This window comes from Piliocolobus tephrosceles, chromosome 4, assembly GCF_002776525.5.
Source record: "Piliocolobus tephrosceles isolate RC106 chromosome 4, ASM277652v3, whole genome shotgun sequence".
NCBI classification, from domain to species: Eukaryota; Metazoa; Chordata; class Mammalia; order Primates; family Cercopithecidae; genus Piliocolobus; species Piliocolobus tephrosceles.
Window position 1 is genome coordinate 166289153 of NC_045437.1, and position 25251 is coordinate 166314403.

Below are 25251 nucleotides of genomic sequence, written 5' to 3' on the forward strand. Positions count from 1 at the left end.
TTACTTATATCTAAAGGCACCTTATATAATTTTCAAAATAATGCTCATTTGCTGGCTGCAAAATTAGGAATCTTTCGTGGATTTTTTTCTTAAAGAGCAGTGATTAAGAATCCATTTTAATCACTTTTGACTATAGAATGTATTGACAGTATGACTAAGACTAGTGTATTTCAAGATATAATTAGCTGTATACTTTCATATTTTTGTGAACCGCAGAAATCCTGAAAGTATAGTCTTACTTGTGTGTTTTTAAATCAGAGATAAAAACAACAGCTTATCTTTGTGAATTTTAGGTACAATCCTAAGACAGGAAAGTAGGGTGGTGACACATTAGTGTAGAGAAACAGGACCCTCTCCATTTCCAAGGAAAGTATTAATAACTACAAATCAACCAACATATTTGAGTTAACTTAGGAATAGTGGAAATTCAGTTTCCTATATCCTATATGGAGTAAGTACTTAGAAATGAACACTGTGTTTGTGCCTACAGCTGAAAACACACAAAACTGCCTTGATAATCTTCAAAGGCAATCTAAAGAAAAGAGTACTCTTACATCTAATACTCTTACATGCCTCTCCTTTTCTGGGGTACTTGCTTCCTCCTTTGTGTCATTCTATTGAGTTGTAAATTTTTTCTCTTTATTTCTCTCTCTCTGAAAACATTTAAAAATAATTATTTGTTCTAATTATTGAACATAATTTGGTTCTTTATTCTTAATTTTGAAAATGTCAGAGCCTCTGCACTAAATTGGAAAGGAGATAGAAAGCAGTATTCTTATCTCACATATTCACTACCTTGAACAGAGTACATGTATCCGGAACATAATCAAACAGTTCACTGAACAATTTCCACTGCTCTTTTCTCAACATACTATTCAACAGGTTTCTTAGTCTCCCTTTTGTTCAATGGCCCTAGAAAGGTAGAGGGATGCCACCTCAACTTACAGGCAGCTCCTCTGACACGTCTTCCCTTATTTTAAGCAACATAACTGAAAATTTAAAAACCCAGGTAGTCTAAATTCTAGCAACATTAATTACATATTTTCTAGCAACAGTGACTATATATACACTGCAATTATATAATCTGATTTACTTCAGTTCACAGAGGAAGACTTTTTATACCTGACTGTGGTAAACTTTATTTTATTGAAATGTTTCAAATCCCATTTTACCTGGTTGACCAGAACCAGACCAGAAAGAAGCAACACCTTCCTTTAATGTAAATATTCCAGGGTTTCCCAGATTCCCCAATGCTCTGAGTAGAGGCTAGTATCCCAAGCTCAGAATAGAATCACTGTGGTAATAGAGTTAAGATAGGATATTGTTGTTGACCTTCATAAAACTGGCCTATTTAACACCGGTGACTTGAAACTGTATCATGGCATTAAAAGTATTTTCACTTAAAATTTGCGCCTTTTTGCAAAAGGGTTTTACAAAGAAGAAATGAAGATATAATACTGTAAATAATATATCATTATATTCCTGGAAGGCTAAAACAATCAAATATGTACAAATTTTTTTATAAGCCAAATTCTAAAGAACAATTCTATTTAAGTGACATTTCTAGAATTATAACTTGAATTAGAAGATGAGTCTCTGAAATACTAGCGTACATCAGGCTGATTTCTTAAAAGTATATAAAAATGGCAGATATTCTGAGGTTTGACATTTCAAAAAACAATTCAGGCATTATACAGGATTGTTGTTGTTCTTAAAAAGAAATTTCCTCTGACATTCCCAATTTGACAAGAAACTTACTACAGTTCTTATTTTAAGAAGATTAAAAAAAAAAAAAAAGGGAACTAGACTCCAGTTTTACTGTCAGAATTTAAGAGGGATATTGGAGAAAGAGCTCACAAGCAAGTCTGAGACATAATTGTAAACTTAACAGATGCCTGACAAATCCAATTCCAAAAGATGTTATTCTTATAGACTTTAGAGTACAGACATAACACATAGTATCTTTATTGTCAATGATTTTTAAAAGCAAATTAATGTACTTTCCAAATGTAAGTAATTCATACACATTAGTTATACTACTGTCTTCCTAATTGCTTTTTTTTTTTTTTTTTTTTTTTTTTGAGATGGCGTATCATTCTGTCACCCAGGCTGAAGTGCAGTGGCACAATCTTGGCTCATTTGCAACCTCTGCCTCCCGTGTTCAAGCAATTTGCCTACCTCAGCCTCCCAGGTAGCTGGGATTACAGGTGTGCACCACCATGCCCGGCTAATTTTTGTATTTTTAGTAGAGATGGGATTTCATCATGTTGGCCAGGCTAGTCTTGAACTCCTGACCTCAAGTGATCACCTGCCTCAGCCTCCCAAAGTGCTGGGATTACAGGCATGAGCCACCATGCCCTGCCTGTCTTCCTAATTTCTATTTGATATCCTGTAAGCAAGATTACCACGTAGAGCCTTGATACAATGTATGAATTCACCAAATATATTAATTAGCCAAATTCTCATCTATCCAATCATCTGTTAGAAATTCTAAAACATGTATTTATGTATTCAGCTTTTTTAAAAGGCATCTATAAGAAAGTACACTAATGAGATATAATAATAGTTAAAAGAGTGACTTCAAATAATTTTCTGAACCTGTGTTACAGTATACATATACTATATGAAACCAACTTCTTTACATATCCTAAAGACTAAAGGCATAATTGGTATTCTTGGTATTGCAAAAGATGACCCTAAAGCACAGTGACATGCTCACAAACTTTCAACAAAGATAAGCCAAAATGGATTTTCAATTAACTTCCACTTAGGATAATTATTTTCCTTGATCATCCCAGTCTTCAGAGATGTTACTGTAAATGTTAATGCAAAATAAATAAATAAATAAATAAATTCATAATACTGATTTACCACAATGATAATAGATAAGGAATTTCTTAAACTAGATCAAAGGAGATGAACTACAATTTATGTAATAAAGGCATATAACTATACTCCTTCCACAACCTCTCTTTTGCAGATTTCAGTATCCCAGAAAACTACGAATAGAAAGATATGATTGTAATAGTCACTAGATTTTGTTCCGTGTTAATAACTGCATTTTCAAATATTTTATAGACTGAAACTAGTATTAGAAATGTTTTAGAAAGGTCAGTATTCACAATTAATGTAATTGAGATAATGGTATCTACTATTCCTCTTGACTTTTAATCACGTATGTTTTATTATCATCTCAAGATACATTTGCCTAATCCTTTTTGGTTATCACCAGCTGTATTTTTATTTGTTCTGATGCTTCATCAGCTGAAAGATCAGACTGCTTATTACAACAATGAATGTTATTCTTTCATTTTCCTCAACAATGCCTGGTTGCACAACATATGTGCACCATTTGTAATTCTGCCCCTTTTTCTCCCAAGTGCTCAGAGTCACATTATTCGTTAGATTCAAACCAAAGACTGTACAACTATAAGAGATTTTCAAACAATCAGGAGGTATTCATAGTACACGTACATAGTACAAGCATGTAAACAATTTTTCAGCAGTGTCCTTAATATTTGTCTTTTTACTTTTGCTTACAGTTGCCTCTATACAGGATCAGATTTTCAGTTGGCACTGAGCTGAGTGGATTTGTGCTGCAGTGAAAAGCACAGCTAAAATGGAACTAGAGATTACTACTATCTGTTGTCAGTGGTATATTTTAAAACCTAATTTTGGGGATCTTGATTTGCCATGTAGAAACATATCAAAAAGGGGTAACAACGGAACTTTTCCTCAGGCCCATACTCAACTAAACTCAACCTTCTAATTATTTTCAAAGTCTTTCATTTCTTGTTATCCCCACTACTCAATATTTTTCCTCAACTACAGACTTTTGACAGCTGTACCCCTTATTTAGACTTGTCTCCTTTCAATCTAGTCTACAGCAAAAGCAATCTTTAGAAAACACTAATCAAATTTGGTCTCCCAATCCCCTTATGGCTACCCATTATCCTCAGAATAAAGCCAAATTTAGTAACAAGACCCGGTAGATCCTTCATGATTTACCTCCAGCACACCTTCTTAGTCTCATTTCTCAACACACACCAGCTTGACTAAATCAGCTTCCTCAATTATGTCTCTCTTGTCACAACCTTATTCATATTGTCTTCACTGCCTGGTATACTCCTCTCTTGATCCCTTCTATCTTCTACAGTTGATTAACTCCCACTGATTCTTTATGTCTCAGTTTAGATGTCACTTTTCCCAGAAAGTCTTGACTCATCCAGGTTAGGTGCTTTTCCTATCAATTCTCCTAGTACCCTGTGCTACCTCCACGTATCACCCTGCGTGTTCATCAGCCTTCTCCACTGACTTCTTTATGGACACAGGCACCATGTCTTTATACACTTCTTTTCATTCAAAAAAACCTAGAAGAGCCTAGCATATAACGAACACTTAGCTATTTGCTGAGTAATGAATGGCCAAGAAACTGAATGTGGTTAAGTCTGAGTTTCTCAGCCATATTTATTATTACCAATGATTTTAAGAGGGAACCAAGAGGGGCACACTTGATTCCCCTAGGGGTTTTCCAGAACACAGGCTGATACAAAATAAAGTTTTTAGATATTTGAATATTATTCTTATTCTCGTGAATGGAAGAAGTTTATCGAATGTACAGCTGTATCTTTTTAGCTACTGACTTAATATGATTGAACTAAAGAGATAAAATTAGAAAAATCCCATTCATCAATGCTTTCTTTTGACTATATCTCTAACATTTCACTTCCCAGAGATCAATAAAATAAAACTACTACTCAAGTTTCTTAATTTGCAAAAACAATAGATTCTACTTATCTAACACTTCCTGAGCCTCAAGCTCTATGCTAATTACTTTTTTAAATTTTCATAACAAAACCATAAGGTAGAGGAATTGTTAAAATCCTCATTTACTAATAAATAAACTTGGCACAGAATTTGAACTCAAATCTGACTGCAGAGCTTGGGCTCTTAACTGCAACATCATCAACTCGGTAACTCTATGCCTGGTCTGCTATACAGTAATTCTGGAAAGGCAGGGAGTTCCAATTTAGACTCTGCTGGTAATTTCCACTAAAAGTACATGTGAAATAAACATCTGAGGATCTTCCTATAGGTCAAAAATGGCAAGAGGTTTCATCTTACATGTCAACTCTAAACAGCTTGGAATGATTTTCAGTGCTGCACTGACAGCAAAGATCAGTTCCAAGGAAAAGACTGCACTGATGAGGAGTGAAAGCCATAGTTTTACCAAGGCTCATTTTAAGTAACTGTTGATTCTGTTTCTGGATATCCTAAATCTGTATCACATTTCAACACCAGATAGCTACCTATTAATTATGGAAATGTCTTTCCTAAAATATCTATTCGATGATATACTCTTAGTATGTTGGTTATGAATAATTTAATTGCCATATAAAGTCTTTGCCTCTCCTGCAAAGCCAATGCTTGAAAGTTTATTCAACAGGTGATTTAATGATCATTGCACAAAGAAGCCCAAGGCAAATTCTTCTCATACTTTTGTATTACTAAAAATTTTTTTCTCTATTTCTCCTCCATCAGACAATGAGAGTAATATTAATAGAACATATTGTTTCCCTTTATGCCTTCATTTAGAATCAAATATAGTATTCAATTACAATAATATTAGTTCAAATTTCAGGTACTTTTCTTTGGTCTTATTATGTTTTAATTTATAATTTCATTAGTCCAGTTACACAAGGGTCATATCATAAATTTTCAAATAATTTTGAAAGTGTACAGGACATAAACTATAAATGAATTCAGTCTTTATTTTGGAGTGGGAAGGATTCAGGCATGATCCTACTTAGGCTGTCATATTAGGCCATCATATCATGTGTCAGTTAATATTATAAAATACATGAAGTCAATGAAAATACTATTCTTTGTTTTAGCTATGTATTTATGTACTTATGTATTACTAGAAATCTATTAAGTTGATCACTTATTGAATATTAGGATGAAGTCCGATGTAGTCTCAGTAGGCTGAAAACTCTTAGAAATAATGAGAAATGAGCAATGTTCAAACATCTCTGTGAAAACATGTGAAACAATAAACATGAAGTAGTGAAATAATGAGTGAATAATGAAATTAATTCGCCCTTTGAGCCACCTCAGGGAATCACATACGAGTAAGAAGAGGCTAAGAAAATAAATCTGGTAATGGTACAGAAATGGTAGGAAAATTTTCTAATAGTGCCTTAATTGTTGCACTGAGCAAAACACTTGCACACATACACACAAACTTAAAACCATATGAACATATATAGATATGTACAAAATATAGTTTGTGTTATGCAAATATAATATCATTTGCTTGGCTAGCTTTTCTAACTATATGAATTGAGGTCATAAAAACTTTTACAATTTAGATACCCTTGCCTCTAAGTCCTTCACCCTAGACTTTTATAGATCTACTCAAATAAGTCTACCACACATTACTGAAAATTCCATAAACTACAAAAGTCTACAAAAGTACTTGATTATATAATTTAAATTACCTCTAAAATTTAATGGTGAGAAAGACATGAGAGCTCATAAGATTTAATTTTTAGAATTCAAATCAAGAAAGAATAGAATCCAGAGTACAGAATCAGTTGATTCAATATATACATTAAGAAAAATGCAAATTTGATAAAATTGCAAATTATTCACGTGAAAATATGTAAAGAAAAAAATGAAAATGTAAAAAAAATTCTAAATTGAAATGTACTGAGATAACATTTGTTATCTCACTTACTTTAAGCTTTTAGATTACCTTAAACTAACATTTTAAAAGACAATACAAGATACAGCAATCTTTCCCTATTTCTACAATATACATAAATGATTAAAATTTACGGGGCAATGGAGGGCTGAGTACATATAAGTAGCTGTCTCTAAGTGTATAAAAAAGGTGAAAAGAAACAAATCATAAATAAGGGAGTGCTTTAAATTTATCTAAAAAGGCACACAATTTATTGAGGGGAGTATTAAACGTTTGTCATCAAAATTTCCATCTCATATATTTTATAAGTACAAACAAAACATGCTATTATAAAAATTAGGGTCATGTTTATTTGAACAATTAATCAGAAAGTATATTCTGAGTACTAAGGATGAAAAAAGATATTTAACTGATTAAGTTTAAAGCAGGCAAAGTCAATGAATGGGAAAAAATATAAAAATGTTCTATTAATTAAAGCATTAAAAAGACTGATCTTATTATTGGAAAGTCAAGTTTAATACCTATTTCAAGCATAATACTGTTTGTTTTTCTAATCTCCTGTATGACTTAAATATTGTTGCATATAGCTGCAAAAATGAACAAAGGAAAAATCTTGGTATTCCTGATGGTCTTTCTAGACCACGTTAATTTTGGCTTTTCTGGTTAAATAACAAAGGAATAGAATTATGGCTAGAGAAGTTCAGCAACAAATTTTCCATTAAGATATGAAATCATGCCATGAGTTCCAAAAAAAAGGGTTAGTTGTATAAACCTGGGTAATAATCACTCATGCAAAAATCAGAAAATACCTGTACCGAGCCACCATGTCTGTCTGCTGCAAGGTGAGCTCTCAAATGGTGGGGATTTGCCTGCTGGGAGTCCCAAGCTGCCCTGTGGTCTGCCGACTGCCATTTATTAAATGCATATGGCATGCATGGAAGAAGAAAAACCCAATATGTTAAACATCTTATCCTCATAATATATAAAACAAATGTATAAAAGGAAATTTAAAATACCCTTACTATTCTGAATCATGGTGCAGTTATCTTTGTATACAGAATGTGGAGTGATTTTAGCTAAGTTGTCAAATTGTGTAATGATCAACAATAAAAATAAAATAGAACCATAAAATTTTAGAAGTAAAAATACCTTAGAAATCACAGACTCTACCCTCTAGCTTTATAAATGAACTAACAAAGAACCAGAAAGGTAAAAATGCCATGACCAAGACAGAACTCCAAATAAACCATGGGCACACTAGAAGCCCACCCACTATATTTTTTACACAGTAGGGGTCTTCACTGGTTTTCTGATGAGGAGCTATTCCTAGCAAGGTACAAATGACAGCCCTTAAATAACTGTACCTGAGATTCTAAAAATATTTTCTCTTTTGCTTAGTCCCCCATTTCTGATTGTGAGAATAATATGAGAAAACAGAAAAGTTCTTTGAAAAGGGAGAAGCACTATACAGAATACTATCAGAATATGACAAAACAAACATTTTTTTTTCTAAGTGATAATCCTATACATATGAATCTCTGTGCTTCCTTGATCTCCTTTTATCTGGTTCAAATTAAGGAACCCATGTCTATGAAATAATCTGAAAACTCTTGATGTTTTTAGATCCCTTGGCAAATCTGCATGGCAATAACAAACCAGTGAAATTCATAATCTACCAGTAAAATTAATAGTAGTTTCTTAATAGGGGTCAACTTCTGTTTCAGGAAAATGTGGACAACACTAATAAAAAGTAGGGAGAAGAATATACTATTTAAGCTTTATTACATGTGTGGTTCTGAATTAGCTGCTTTATATTTTATCATATTTTGAGGTAGATATTATCATTCCCTTTTACTGATGAAGACAGTGAGACATTAAGCACTTCCCTACAGTCACAGACCTAGCAAGGAGTACAAGAGGAATTCCAACTCAGAGCCTAACGCTCTTCCAGTAATACTACCCAGCTCCTTACCAAAATTAAATATATTCTAAAGCCTTCAGTACTCTTTTCTTTCTTTCTTTCTTTTTCAAACAAAGTCATGAAAATCTTGCCACAAAGTGCCAAGCATATTGGAGTATACGGACCCTCCAGCATATTGTTGGCCAGAGCAACCTTAAGGGGAGAGATGTAAAATTCAAGTAGACACATGAATAAATGTTCTGGCACTAAGCTTCCTAAATTGTACAATGCAAAATTACATACTCTGTGGCATAAAGTATGTCATCAAAACAATGATAGTTCTATAATGTCTTTTCATTAAACCCTCCAAATTCATAACCAGAATTAAGCAGATTTGTAGCTTAAGTTGAAATCAATCAGATGAAGTCAAGTCTAGAAAAGATTAAAGAATAAAAATTATGCTAAAATTGAGACAAATATCTAGGGCAATCAGCAGTATTTTGGAGTCGTGGAACTCTCTAAGAATATAGTAAGAGCTACACGTTCTCTCCTGAAAATAAATAATTACAGGTACCCCACAATTTCAGGATCCCCTCAACTTAAATTTATCATTTATCTACGGGAATTACAAAGGTTTAAGTCATTTGAAATAATCTTTCTTCCTCTGGGATTGTGAACTGTGGGTTTCTCGTGGAACTTAAGCTGCTTAGTGGTCTAGAGATATTTAAGAAGAATTTTTTTAGATATACAACTTTTCTATCATGATGAAAATCTGTATATTCACATCCCAAATTCAATATATAAGGCTATCCTAAAGAACTGCCTACAAATTATATATATACATACATATATACACACACACACACACACACACACATATATACACCCTACATTTAGTGCAACAAGGACTGGACAAATGAAACATGGTTCCCACTCTCAGTGAGCTTACAATCTAGTTAGCAAGACATGTCTGAAACATGTAGAAAACTAAAAGTCTAAAACGTTAGATTTATAATTTAATTCAACAATAGAGAAATTTCACTTATTATAATACCTAACAGCTCAAGTGGAGAATTTCAAGGAATACCATATTAATCTCCTTCCAAGTACATTCAAGGAATTAACTCTGGTTTATAAAACACAAACTAAGTCTCAACTTCTGAGCCATTTCTTTCTTTATACAGAATCTTTTCACAGCACTCCAGCTGTCAACTAATTTTAATTTATATATGAAGTAATTTATGTATGAGATGCTTTATAGTACCAATTTTTCTAAGTCAAAAATGTAATATTAATCTTTTAAAATTGGCCATGATTTACAGCATAATATTGTTAAACACTCCCTAAAATGTAGCATTTTATTTTGCTATGATTTTTAACAAGTGGTGTTCTTTCTTTTGATTTTCATCCTGTTTTTATCTTTAATCTTCACTTAAACTTTGATGGGATAAACAATATAAAAGTAAAAAAGGATGGCACGCTATCTTTCTCCAGAAAGGGTTGTAACAGAAAATTTCTAGACACTCCTTAACTCAGCCGTGATAGCAAAATTTTTAAGTCAAAGATGCCTTCAATAAAACTTTCTTACAAAAAAAAAGAGACAGAGAGAGAAATTAAAACATTGCCCAAAATTTCAACAGCTTTCCATTCCTTTACCTGGCCAGGAAACATGAACTCTCTACTTGATCAACTTCTATGCCTTATCTCAGACTGACTCTCTACTCACTCTCTAATCCATCTCTACCTACTCTCTGCTCCAAACAAATCGAACCGCTTGCTATTCCTCAAATTCTCTATTTTTAAACTTCTGCTTCATATTTTATATTATTCACTCTCCCCAAAATGCCCTCATTTCTTCATTTCCCTTTAAAAATTCCATTCATTCTCTGGGTTTGTGTCAAAAGCTACCTTTTCCATAAAATCTTCATAGAGCCCCACATATGATCTCCTCCATGGCACTTTATTAGTGTTTCGTGTAATATAACTTATTCTCTTTTTAAATATAGTTATTTCTGTATTTATTGTAATAATAATGATAACAGTAACAGCAGACACAAGAGTTTTGATTGAATGAAAGCTTATTTATGCTACAAATTAACATGCATTATTTCCATTTTATAGATGAGGAAACTGAGGCTTTGAGAGATTAACTTATTTGCCCAGGGTCAAGCCATATCCATGTATGCCTGATTCTAGAGAATTGAGTGAGCTCTTAGCTACAACACTGCTTTTAGTCACTGGTGACAAAATCATTCTTAAAGGTTACACGTTCTTCTTTACTTCTTAATTGCTATAATGTGTAGAATAGTAGCTTTACAATAGCAGAAATTCAATAATTTACTGAACTAAACTACAGTTAGAAAGATCAAGCGCTATTACAATTCATTCCAATAGGGTATCCAAACACTCCCATTCTAACAGAATATGAAATATTGCTCAGTTTACACTAATTTGTATTATTAATTAGGGATTTATGCTTAAACATTTTAATGCTGTTATTAAACTAATAAACAGTGAAAATTAAGAGAAAATAGTTTATCTATTAAAAATATGTATTTTCAATCCTTCAGTATGTTTTAATCTATTGAAGAAAAAAGTGTATGTTTCAATCATGAAAGGAAGATATTTCATATCTAAAGGGCAGCAAACCTGGTTTTTGGATTGTTGCATCTTATCTCTGTGTTGATGTGCTTCTCTGTTTGATGACAGAGCAGGATCTTGCTGAACTGCACCCACTGGAGTAGGCTACAATACAGTAACAATTGGTATCAATACATTCTATTTCAGAAATCTTATTTAAAATCATTTATTTATCTGCTTAAAAGAATTAAGGAAAAAACAAAAGACTGTTAAATAAACTAAGGCTTTAAGTAAAGGTATCATTCTCAAAATAGGTTGTTAAAGCTAAGAAGGTAAAGCAAAGAGAATATACCTAGTTTTTAAAGTGTTTTTAAAATATTTAAATTCTTTATGAAGTACTTATTTTTACATCTACAAAAGATCTTCTAATGCTGTCATCACTTTTAGGTTACATTTTCATATCAAAATGATAAAAATGTGTATGTTTATGCCTCTCATTTCCAAAGCAAATGTATAAATCAACTTTTAAGAAAATTAAAAGAATTTTTAAAAACTATTAAAATTGCTTATTTCCAATATTTTGACTTGAAGAGACTTATACAAATTTTAATTTTCATGAAGGTATTAAAGTATTAAATTATTAAGAACTAAATCAGGATGGAAAGTTAAAAGTAACTCTTCATGCTACAAGGCAAAGAATCCAGATGTAGGGCTTTTGAAAAACTCCAAGAATACTAGTACGGTGCTACCTGCAGAAACGTCCTTTAAAAAACAATAAAATGAATACTTTAAAACAACTATTTGTTCTCCACTCTTTTCAACTGAAGATACTGTACTATTAAAAAGACAACAGATACTATAAATAATATTTTATTATGTAGAATACTCACCAACTGTTTACCAATCCAGTCATATTCATAATCAAACATATATCCTTTTCGATCAAACAAGTCAGTAAAAAGCTTTCTTAAGTAGTCATAGTCTGGTTTTTCAAAAAAATCTAGCCTTCTTACATAACGAAGATATGTTGCCATTTCTTCTAGAAATAATATAAAAATTATTTGGACTATACTTTTCTTTAATACTCAATAATAAAATTAAGTATCTAAAAGCACATTGTATTATATAAAAACACTTGAAAAGTAACAAAATTATATTGCAATTTAAATTTTTCTAAGTTAAATTACAACAAAATAAAAAAGAGGAAAAGAAGGAAGAGAATATAGACACAAGAAAAATGAGAGGTTTAGTTTAACAACCACTATTTTTGCTTCATTTCATTAGGAAAAGCTAAAATTTTTATTTTTATAAGATTATTTTTAATATTTGACAGTATGAGAATTTGAATAAGCAGAAAGCATCATATTCAGTTTACAAATTTAAAATTTTATTCAAAATACTGGTGAGAACTGATTTATATGAAAGCGTCTGTATTGGCCTGCTGGATTTCCTTTAAAATCAGTGACATACAGCAACTAACTAATAGAGAATTCAAATTCCTAAGCTTGGTTTTGAGCAGTATTCTAACCAATTAAGCTAACAAAGGAAAGCTAAAACAAATCTCAAAAACATAACAGAAGAGCACAGTGTAAGTCTTCTCTTAATTTCCAGTCAGATATTTAACAATTATTTGGCAACATACAAATCTCTGCATGCTATTGTAATTCTCAAATGTATTAGATATAAGTATTTTTAAGGGTAATACTTTTCAGAAGAAAAACAAAAAAATATATATATAAAAAAAAAAAACAGGCAAAATGGTGAGCAATTAGTAAAGCAGGGCATTTCACCATCACTACAGGGCACAGAAAATCACTACAGTAAGAGATGGTAAGTTACACCTAGCATTCACAAGCAGCCCCAGCCAGTAGAAAAAAGATCACACCCAGTACAATGAGGCAATAAAAGTGGTACGCAGTGGCCCTCTTTATGTGGTGACTCTCCCACTATTCCACTTTCTAGCTAAATACCTGGCCAATTTAATTTGGCAACCCCATTTTCCCACCTTTATATAGGCTTCCGTAATGACGACTATCCTACCTGCCTACACCTAAACTGCTAGTACTATTAACCGACATTTAAAAAAATCTACTTCTAGATATTATAGCAAGAAAGGAAAATATATAAAGTTTGCTGTCGATGAATAATATAAACAAGCTTGAGAAAGAGCTACTTTCGTTATGTTGATGATAATATCCTTATTACATTAATAATGCCAGCATTATACAGGAGAACAAGGGAATACTAAAGTGAGATAGGAATTCAGTATTTTATCTTCAAATTTAGTTCTCTTTTCACTTAATGTGGCTGCACAAATAAATCACAGTCGTCATTTTAATATCCTAACAAGTTATTCTTATTCCTTAATTGATTTAGAAATCTTAAGTAAATTTTTGTTGGCTTAATTTGAGTTGCCATAAATCTACTTGAAAGCAAAATTTTTTCATAAATGCATACAGCTCCCCAATATAAAATTAGCCCAAAACTAGTGAGGTCAGTAAGGTTGTACTGGCCTTACTTAATTTAAATGAGTTCAATTTGAAAACTAAACCAAATCATACTTCATATACCTCCTTTGAGCTTGACATTGAGACCCAAATGACTAACACTGTATACCAAAACTTTGTAACTGGCATTTCTCAGCAAAAATTTTAACTTATTAAAAGTATATCACTAAAGAAAATATTACTTCAGCTGGTACTGATCAACACTATTAACAGATAGGATTTTCTTCCATTAATACCATTTGCAAAGCAAAGGTACAAAGTGTTCCTGTGGGTTTGGCATCAAATGCTGACATCCTTTAAATCATATTTTTAGCTCTTTTTTTTTTTAAAGCATAGAAAAAAATTTATAAACTTAAGCAATAAAAATTAGCATTTCTAGTTTTCTGTATATAATGTATCAACCTCACATTATTCATTACCTGGAAAATTTTCACATAACACTTCTATTGGTGTAGCCCGTTTTGTATCTCCAATTTTCTGATACCTCTCTTTTAATGTGTCAGCCTAAAACAGAAAAAAAAAAAATCTTGAGAATGTGGTAATTTAAAAATTATTTAGCTGGGGCTGCACACGGTAGCCTGTAATCCCAGAGCTTTGGAAGGCCAAGGCAGAAGGAATGCTTGAGCCCAGGAGTTTGAGACCAGCCTGGGCAACACAGTAAGCCCTGATGCCTACTTACAAAATAAAATGTTAAAATATGAAAATTGTTTACTTGGAAGAGAGGACCTTAATATCTTCACATTTCATGAAATTCAATAAAGAAACACAAAAACAATTACCTTTAAGCCTTGCCAAGGAAGACTGCCTCTCAGAAAATACATGAACATATGACCTAAAGCTTCTAAATCATCTCTTCTACTTTGTTCTGAAATATAAAAGAAAGATAAATTTCACTTTTCTCTAACAGTCAAGGATGGAAGAATGGAGAGTTTGTTCTTTCATTATGTATAAATTAATTTCCAAAAGTTCAACATATAAATACAAAATACAGATATAGTACCTATAAGTGATAAATTATATCTATATAATGTTTTTACATTAAGATTATTGTGCATCTTTAAAATATTCCTTTATAATTTTTAGATGCTGTTAGAGATTTATTTTTCTGCTTAAATATCTATTCATGGAAGTACAGGCCAAGGGGAAAAGAGTTCCATGGTCAGTCAGTCACTATATACTATAGCTCTGTCTTAAAGATTCAGAAGGTAACATATTAAAACTTCCGAGAAGTCTAGAGTTTAATATGTTTAACTTTTTCAACCTGCATTTCCTAAAGTTATATGAGCACAAAACGTCCATGATAAATATTCTCCATTAAATTAAACGATTATGGGGTATTGTGTTTAATGTATTTTAAGAAAGACTTGTGTTTGACACATACCAACCTTAATAACCCCTTCACTATCACCAAAAATACTGCTTGACCAAACTGTCGTTTTCAAGTTGTTGTAACAAAATGTCATTTAGCACATACGTGAATAAAGATCACAGACAAAGGCTCAGGGAGATGCTTATAAATATTTGCTGACTGATATTTCAATTTTTCTGTCACTGAAGTTAAATACTTAAGATTTCTTGATATTTCAAAATAATACCAAAATGCTAACTATCAATGAGAAAACACTTTAATAAGAGGATGTTTATGTGCAAGATGTTTTATCCACATGAACAACCATACTATCTAGGCAGTACTCAATGCTTTCAGAAAAGCAAACTTTTGAAAGTATGGATCTGAACTAGGATGAAGGGTCAGAAAAGGTTCTGATTTTTACTGTGTAAACATTCTATACTTGTTGATATGGTTTGGCTGTGTTTACATCCAAATCTCATCTTGAATTCCCATGTGTTGTGAGAGGGACGCAGTGGGAGGTAACTGAATCATGGGGGCAGGTTTTTCCCACGCTGTTCTCGTGATAGTGAATAAGTCTTATGAGACCTGATGGTTTTATAAGGAGTTTCCCTGCACAAGCTCTCTCTTTGCCTGCCGCCAGCCACATGAGATGTGACTTGCTCCTCCTTGCCTTCCGCCATGACTGTGAGGCCTCCCCAGCCATGTGGAACTGTAAGTCCATTAAACCTCTTTCTTTTGTAAACTGCCCAGTCTCAGGTATATCTTTATCAGCAGCAGCAGCAGCATGAAAACAGATGAATACACTTGTTTTTAATAACACTTGTTATGATTTAAAGATACTATGTTTGCTTTTATTTAATCCATATATATACTTCCACCAGACTGCAAGTTGAAGAAGTATACAGCAAAATTGGTAGTCATTAAGGCTACAAGACTGGAAGACTAGAGAAGAGATTTCAACTTGCCATTTCACAAGCTAAAAATATGATATAATGGAGAGTTTTTTTTTTTATTTCTTGTACTTTTTGTTATAAAATATAAGTATACGCTATTAAAAATAGCAAATTTTCCAAAATAAGTAGTGGCCTTAAAGTCCCTACATCCACTAATGAAAGTGGGGATGAGAATATGAAAAAAAAGTTATGACTTTTATAACAAAAACTTGACTTCATTAGATTCTGGTAGTCTTAAGGGTATAGTCTGATAAGTTTTAACAACACACACACCTGCACAACTACTACCACAATCAAAAGGCATTTCTAATGCTCCAAAAGGTTTCCTAATGTCTCCTGCCTATTACTCTCCTCCAACTCCCACAATACCATCGGCCTCAGGCAACCACTTATCTCCTTTCATCACTACAGATTAGACAGGTGCACATGAATGGAATCATACAGTATAGATTCGTGTCCAAATTCTTTCACTTACTAAGTTTTCAGGATTTATTCATGTTGTTATGTACAATCATACCTCATTACTTTTTAATGCTGAGTAGTACATTAAAATGTGTTTACTCATCTGTTGACAGACATTTGAGTAGGTTCCAGTTCGGGGCTATTGTGAATAAAGCTGTTATGAACATTCTTCTTGTACTAGTCTATGTTGACATAGGTTTTCATTTATGTTGGGTTAATATCTAGAAAGGGGATTGCAATATGATGTTGTAAGTATAGATTTAACTTTATAAAAACCTTCTATACCGTTTTTCCAAAGGGATTGGGTCATTTCACATTTCTACCAGCAATGTATGGGAGTTTCAGTTGTTTCATAACCTGTCCAACCTTTAGTACGGTCTTCTAAATTTTAGCCATGCTAGTGGCTATGAAGTATAAGCAGTGATAAATCCTTTCAGAAAAGCAAACTTCAAAGTATGGGTTAACTGACTTAACTTGCATTTCACTGGTGACTAACGTTGAACTTTATTTCATGCGTTTGCCCATTTAATAAATTGGGTTGTCTTATTAAACAGTTGTAATAGTTCCTTGTATATTCTGGATACAAGTTATTTTCAGATACGTTTTGCCAATACCTTTTCCCTCCAAGAAAACAGTTTGCTATTTTTTTGTTTCCTTAAGAGTAGGTTTAAAAGAAATTTTACATTTTGATGACGTCCAATTTATCAGGGTTTTTTTCCTCTTATTTTTTATACTTTTTGATGTCCAATCTAGGAAATCTCTACTCACAGGACCACAAAGATCTTCTCCTGTTTTTTCTTCTAGAAATTTTATAGTTATGGTTCCTACATTTAAACCTATTATTCATTTTGAAGTAATTTTTTTTTGCTTTCGGTGTGGAGTAAGGATTTAGATTTATTTTTTTCAAACTGATATCTAGCTACTCTCGTGTAGTTTCTCGGCAAAACTATCCTTTCCCCTCAAGTTGCTTTTGCACCATTCTCAAAATTCAATCAACTATCTATGTATAAGTCTATTTCAGACTCTGTATTCTGACCAACTTATCTTTATCTGCCTTCATATCAACACCACCCAAAATAAACAGAAGGACAAAATAATGACAAATGAGGAAATCAATGACGAGACAATGACCAATGGACAATCAGTAATGAAAACCAATGAAAACAAAAGCTGGACTGGAAAGTTCAATAAAATCATTAATCTTCTTAGCAGGCTAAAAGAAAGAAACACCAATTACCAATAACAGAAGAAACAGAGGAGGCATCAGAACAGATCCCACAGATATTAAAAGAATGATAAAAGAATACTACGAAACAATCCAATAAATTAAACAACTTATATGAAATGGACAAATATCTTGAAAGCTACTAATAACTAAAACTGCCTCAAGAAGAAAATGTAAATAGCTCTGAATCAATTAAAGAAATTAAATTTATTATTTAAAAACTTCCCAAAATACAATCCAGATAGCATCGCTACTGAATCCTATTAAACAGTTAAAGAATAATACCAATTCTACACAAACTCAGGATTAGAAGAGTTCCCAACTCACTGCATTACCCTGTTACCAAAAACAGATAAAGACATTAGAATTAAAGGAAACTACAAGAAACATTCCTCATAAACACAGACACGAAATCCTTAAAAAGATAATACCTCATGACTAAGTAAGGCTCATCCTAGGAATGTAGGTTTGGTTTAACTTTTAAAAATCAATCAATGTAATTCACCAAATTAATAGAATAAAATATAAATCATATCATCATCTCAGATACAGAAAAAGCACTTGACAAAATTCAACATGTATTAATGATTTTAAAAAACTCTCAGCAAACTAGGAACTACAGGGCAACTTCATCCTGACAACAGCTATGAAAAATGTCAACTAATATAATTCTTAAATGATAAAAGACACTCCTAAGATCAGGAACGAACAAAGATGTCCACTCTTACCCTTTCTATTCAGTATTGTACTGGAAGTTCTTGCCGGTACAAAGAAGCAAAGAAAACAAAATTAACAGATATTTAGATTGGAAATGAAGAAATAAAACTACTGCTCTTTGCAGACAACAGGATTGTATATGTAGAAAAATCTAAATAATCTACAAAAGGTCTATTACAACTAGTAGGTGAGTTTTAGCAAGGTTACAGAATATAAGGTTAATATATAAAAATCAACTGGGGCCAGGCTCGGTGGCTCACACCTGTAATCTCAGCACTTTGGGGAGGTCGAGGCAGGAGGATAGCCTGAGACCAGGAGTTCAACACTAGCTTGGGCAACACAGAGAAACCCCAACTTTACGAAAAAAAAATTTTTTTTAATTAGCTGGTGACTGGGTGTGTTGGCATGCACCTATAGTCCCAGCTACTAGGGAGGCTGAGGTGGGAGGATTCCTTGAGCCTAGGAAGATGAGGTTGCAGGGAGCCATGGTTGCACCACTGCATTCCAGCCCGGGCAACAGAGCAAGACCCTGTCTCTACAAAATAAAAATAAAAATCAACTGGATTTCTATACTCACAACGAGTAAGTGAAAATTGAATTTTAAAACCAGTACCTTTACAACAGCATCAAAAAACACGAAATATGTAGGGATACATTTATCAATGTATATGCAAGACTATGTATGCATATAGTTTAAAGAACTTAAAATACAGTACAGTAGGGACACATTTATCAGTGTATATGCAAGACATATATTATATGCATATAGTTTAAGAAACTTAAAATACAGTACAAGTAAAAGTATGCTGAGCCCTACAGTAAGACTCTTTGTTAAGGAGAGAAACTCAATATAAAAGGCAATTCCTCTTTGAATTCTATCCAAGAGGAGCTTTAGTCACATAGTACTAATAAGCCACGGTCATAAGGTGATCTCACCTACATGGTTCTATCAGAGAACAGTATTAGTCTCATAACCCACAAAGCATTTCAAAATTCAAGCCATAAATATTAGCTAGTAAAATAAATCTACTACTAAAACTCAGTCTGAAATGCTCTTGACCCTCATAATTCCTTTCTTTGTGTTCTTTCACCAAATGACATATCTGGAAATACATTTTACCATGTAGTAAGTTACAGAAATCACAGGAAGGCTTTATTTTTGAAACACAGTAACTAAAGAACACCCCCTAGGGTCTTTAGTAGTTCTTTTATCATGAAAAAAATATCCCAACAGTAATCTGGCCCTTATTAAACCCTGTTCACATTTTTTAAAGCACTTAACTACAAAGGCCTGTTTGAAAACGAATGTTTTTCCACAAGGCCAAGAATCATTATAAGAACTCTTGCTGTGAGCACCTAAGGAAACCAGAAAGTCATTATTTTTCTTTACAATAGGTATCATTAAAGATTCTTTTAAAAAGGTCTTGAAACCAATTTAAAAAGGTACACAGTCAATTAAAATTTTCCTCTTCAGGAATATATATACCAGACAAAATAATCAACACGTATTAAGCGTCTGTGTCCATGCTTTATATACACTATCTTTCAAAATTACAGCTACACTGAAAACAGTTATTTGTAATTCCAAATAAGGAAAGTAAAGCTCAGAAAGATTAAGTGACTACTTCAAAACTAGGTACCTAATAAGTGAAGGGCAAGATTTCAGCCCACTTGTCTACATTTCTTTCATTTTGGAAAGCATTTCATCACTTAATCAAATGTTGACTGGAAACCTTCTGCAATGCTTTTCTATTTAAAAATTCTACCCTTATATCTCAATATTATTATTATTTTTTAATCTGATTTCATTACTCACTTGCCTAGCACTGTTTCTATTTCAATTGAAATTTCAATTCAATTTTCAACAGAAAAATATTCCCTTTTTCGTTAACTCAAATTTATCGACGCCTCACATAGAAACAGAAAATTTTCTATGATACATGCATATATTTGCAAAAATAAAGTTACTACTGCATTTTCTAACATAATGAAAAACAATGAGGCCAAAAGAACATGTTGGCTAACCTAAGTAGGGACATGAGAAGACAAAGAAGACAGCTCAAACAACAAAAATTCTCCCTGAAGAAAGTTTAAATCATTTCTTATAAGTAAAAAAAAAAAAAAAGATACACATTATCTACTACAAGGAAGTAAAAGGTTCACTTCATATTTCCTTCTTAAATATTAAAAGTTACTTTAGTTGGCACTACCCTAAAAAAAAACAAAAATACATCTTCCTCAAGATTCATTGAGCTCAGTTTTCAAAATTATATAACAAGGATTTTGAAAAAATAAAAAATAAAAAGAGGGAGAACAAAACCTAAAAAGGAAAAGAACAAAACACAATTATGCAAGACAATATACAGCAACAGTTCACTAAACACTGAATCTAGTAATATAAAGAAAACTTAGAAATAAAAGTTTTCTGTGCAACTGAACCCAGTACATGCATTCACTTAATTCCTAAAGTTCTTCTGAAATCTAGTTCTCTTAATTTAGACATAATTCTAGTAAGTTTGGTGACAAGGTCAAAAGAAGTAAACCAAAGGTAGAGAAAAGCAAAGTATTGCCAGCAGTAGCTATACTACATACAATATCAAAAAGTAAGGGATAACACAGGTGAAAGTCAAAAAAAAAAAAAAAACACAGAGAGAGAGAGAGGATCTATTACAAAGTATAAATAAGGCCGGGAGTGGTGGCTCACGCCTGTAATCCCAGCACTTTGGGAGGCCAAGGCGGGCGGATCACGAGGTCAGGAGATCGAGACCATCCTGGCGAACACGGTGAAACCCCGACTCTACTAAAAATACAAAAAAATTAGCAGGGCGTGGTGGTGGGCGCCTGTAGTCCCAGCTGCTTGGGAGGCTGAGGCAGGAGAATGGCGTTACCCTGGGAGGTGGTGCAACTTGCAGTGAGCAGAGATCGCACCACTGCACTCCAGCCTGGGCGACAGAGCGAGACTCCATCTCAAGAAAAAAAAAAAAAGTATAAATAAAATTGTCTCCAAATTTATTTAAATACAGATATCCATCCTAACCTTCTCCAACTGATCTTGAGAATATTGCTATATAATAGCAATCATATTAAAAAACTATACCCTGAAACATCAAGAAAATATCAATTATGTTCATTATACTCTAACAAGACATTATACAATACATTTTAAACTGTTAAAATTACAAAATGTAAATACATGTTTTTGAACTGCAGAAAAGCTGTGTGAGCAGCTTAAAGAACAGGCCTCAGAAATTGAGACAATTAACCCAGAAATTAAATTATATGAATCACACCACAGAATGATAGCACAGAAAGAAGGCATTTTTGGAACACCGTAATTATGTGGTTCCTTCTCTCCTATTCAGAGAACTTACCACTTAGAAGCTTGAAACATCATTCTTCTATGAACACAGGTTTTTACTAACACTTACGAAGCAACTCCCAACTTATCCCTCAAATGCTAGTTTTTTTTATTCTTGAATAATAAATAAAAATTTTAAAATAAAAGACTTGATTTTTATTTCAAGACTACTCATCAAAGAGAAATAGACATTATTTACTTAATATCAAATGACTTCAACAAGAGAAGACATAAAAGGGAAAAACAAGTCATCCAAAGGAAGATTATGAGGTTTCAAGGCAGCTGACAAAAGTCTTTAAAAAGGTATTAAAAAGTAGACACATGATCAGATGTAACACAAAAATAATTCAATATGACAACACTAAAGAAAGTTTTCATGCAAGGACACCATGGAAATCCACATCTGTAACACAAAGCATTATCAAGATTGCATCTTGGACAGAGACTTAAGCAGATATAAGAAAGGTATAAATGTGAACTGCAACATCTGCCTTCTAAACATAAATCACCTAGTTAAGATCAACAGATACTACAAAAATAAAATGTTAATTCCTATTATGTGATTTTACACTATTCTTCTATATTATTATATTAGGAACATCTTTTTCCTTTTTAAGTCTAAGATAGTGTCAGTCTCCAAAAAGGAAAAATACTTACAAACCCATATAATGTTCCTTTGACCAAACTCTCTATTTTGAAAAGTTCATATGAGCAAGAAGTCCTTGAGTGCCTAAGAATGAATGAATGGATGGAAAGATGGGTGAATGAATAAGGCTTTAAAAGTAATCACCAAGATCCAGGCAAAGCAGGGAGGGCAGAAATAAGATATGCACAAATTAAAATCACATTAAAATGTCATGTTTTATCTGCTCCTTTTCCTTCTTTATCTCTTCCTGACTCCTCACAAAACCAAGTACTCTAAACTTAAAACACCACTATGTATTCCATGACCAAAGGCATCACAATTTACCAAATGTTTTAGTTCCTCAGCATCCAAATTCATATTACCTTAGCTTACTCTTAATTTTTAAATAGGAATTCATATAATTTTAGACACAAAATTTTTTAGCTGTTAATATTACCCACCTACTCCTGAGTTTTACATGAAAACTGAGGGTGTTTATAAATGGGGAAAAGTAAACATTAAACATTCGTTGTTTGCTATACCTGCCAAATAAATAAATTTTTGTTTTATTCCTGAAATAGTAGAGAGAGATTATTATAATAGTTAAATCTCATTTCCCAGGAACTGATGACTTTTCCTAACAATGACAAACATATCACACTCATTTTGCCATTTCTACAAATAGAATGCTGTTACATTTACCATTGTTCAGATAAGGAACACTAGGCCCTCAGGAAGTTGTGACTTCACGTCTCACAATAAAATAGTGGTGAACCTTTGTTAGTTGTTATAAAATAGTCCGCTAACAACTCCCATAAAATGAAAATTTCTCACAGTCACTGCACATGTAAATAAAGTGTGCCTGGTTTTAATAGAAGTCACAATCCCAAAAGTTGTATAGCTACCCAATCATATTTTTAAATCTATCAGGAAAGTCAGCTATTGAAAGCTACTCCCTGAACATATTAACTGAATAAAACTCGTGTTTTTTAATTTTAAATATTTGAAACTTACTTTTCTTAAAAAAAAAAAAAAAAAAAAAAAAAAACAACAGTAAATTTACATTTCTCAGGCATTTCAGATGTCTGAAAACAAAAAATACCATAAGCCTACAGTCAGGTCAGCTGTCAGGAAAGATGCCACAACCTACTGAGTTATGATTGAGAGACAGAGCAGGGACATGCTCTATAGAATAGCTAAGGCTGAGGAGAATGGTTAGAGAAAAAGCTAAGATCAGGATCTGAAAGTTGGACTAGACGACTTCCGAGATCCTGTCCGAATCTGTGATACCATATCTGAAGGTACTTCTGAACAGCAGTAATGGATATATATTGATTGGTCCACATTTCTGTCTATCTGTTGTGAGATGTCTAACAGTAACTGAAAGCAGAATAATACCTAAAAGCAGATAATTAAGTTTGTACTTTCTCTGATATGAATACTGAATGTGGCAAGTATAATCTAGAAGTGACTTTTTAAGAAACAAAAGTAATTCAATAGGAAAGAATATATCATAGAAAGAACCTCAACCCCTATCTCACACGATATAAAAAATCAATTCTGATGGATCACAGATATAAAAAGCTAAAACTATAAAGCTTCTAGAAGAAAGCATAAAATGTAATGAAGGTAAAGATTTGTTTACCTTATCACATGAAGGTAAAGATTTGTTAGAATTCAAAAGGCAACAACCATAAACAAAAAAATGGATAAACTAGACTTCATAAATACTTAACAGTTCTGCTCATCAAAAGATACCATTAAGAAAATGAATAGGAGCAAGCCAAGACTGGAAGAAATTATTCACAATGCATATATATGACAAAATAATCATACCCAGAATATATAAAGAACTCTATAAATTAACAATGAAATGACACACACTTCTCAAAAGAAGATATACAAATAGCCAATAAATACATGAAACAGATCTCAGAAATAATAATCACAAGGAATTAAAAGACCACCCCTTGGCCACTAGAATAGCTACAATGAAAAAGACTGACAACTCTAAATGTTGTCAAGAATATGAAACAAACAAAATTCTCATTCATTATTGGTGGAAATAAAAAAAGGCATGAACACTCCCCAGAACAGACAGGCAGTTTCTTATAAAGTTAAATAATACCTGCCATAGGACCAAACTGAAAAATATGACCACAAAAAGATTTGTAAGAATATTATACAAGTTTTATTCATAAGTCAAAAAATTAACCCAAATATCCATCAACATTCAAATGGATAAGCAGTCTGTGCTATGTCTATGCAATGGAATATTACTTAGCATTTAAAAAGAATAAACTACTGATATTTGCAAAAACATAGATGAATCTTAAAGACATTATACCAACCAAAATAAGTTGGATGATTCTATTTACATGAAGTAATAGAATCAGCAAAACTCAACTGTTGTGATACAAATCAGATCGGTGATTGCTTCTAGAAAAGGAGGGGAATGACTAAGATGGGTAAAATGGAAGTCTATAGGATAAGGAAAGTGTTCTAAATCTCGATAGTGCTGTGGATTACATAGTGTGCACATTCATTAATACTCACAAATTTATATAATCAAATGTTGCATACTTTACCCAATGTAAATTTTACTTCAAATAAAAAAAAAACTCTTCAATAAAATAAGAATTACAAATGCTATAATTCTATTAGACTTGCTATATAAAGTGGCATCACTTGGCAATCTGAAACTACTTTCTGAGTATCCTCAGCTTTTAAAAACAAGTAAATATATTATGAGTAGTGATAGCCAGATTTCTCACAGTTGGTTAAAAAAAAAGATACAAATATGGAAAAGGGATGGGAATTACAAATACAGAAAAAGGAAATACTATTTTCTACTGACAGACTGAAAT

General features: G+C 32.4%; 1 protein-coding gene across 11 annotated transcripts in view; it reads right to left on the minus strand.

Annotated features, from left to right (window-relative positions):
- CSNK1G3 (casein kinase 1 gamma 3) overlaps positions 1 to 25251 on the minus strand; it is a 106702-nt gene that overhangs the window by 14552 nt on the left and 66899 nt on the right. For 6 of the 11 annotated variants that reach the window (XM_023197121.2, XM_026454522.1, XM_026454520.1 and 3 more), the window contains 4 exons: positions 14473 to 14558; positions 14113 to 14197; positions 12077 to 12225; positions 11256 to 11351 (listed from right to left, as the gene is read on the minus strand). In XM_023197121.2, the coding sequence (XP_023052889.1) occupies positions 11256 to 11351; positions 12077 to 12225; positions 14113 to 14197; positions 14473 to 14558 (416 nt within the window). The remainder of the gene's footprint in view (positions 1 to 11255; positions 11352 to 12076; positions 12226 to 14112; positions 14198 to 14472; positions 14559 to 25251) is intronic. The other 5 variants (XM_023197132.2, XM_026454523.1, XM_026454521.1 and 2 more) reach the window with 1 other exon arrangement.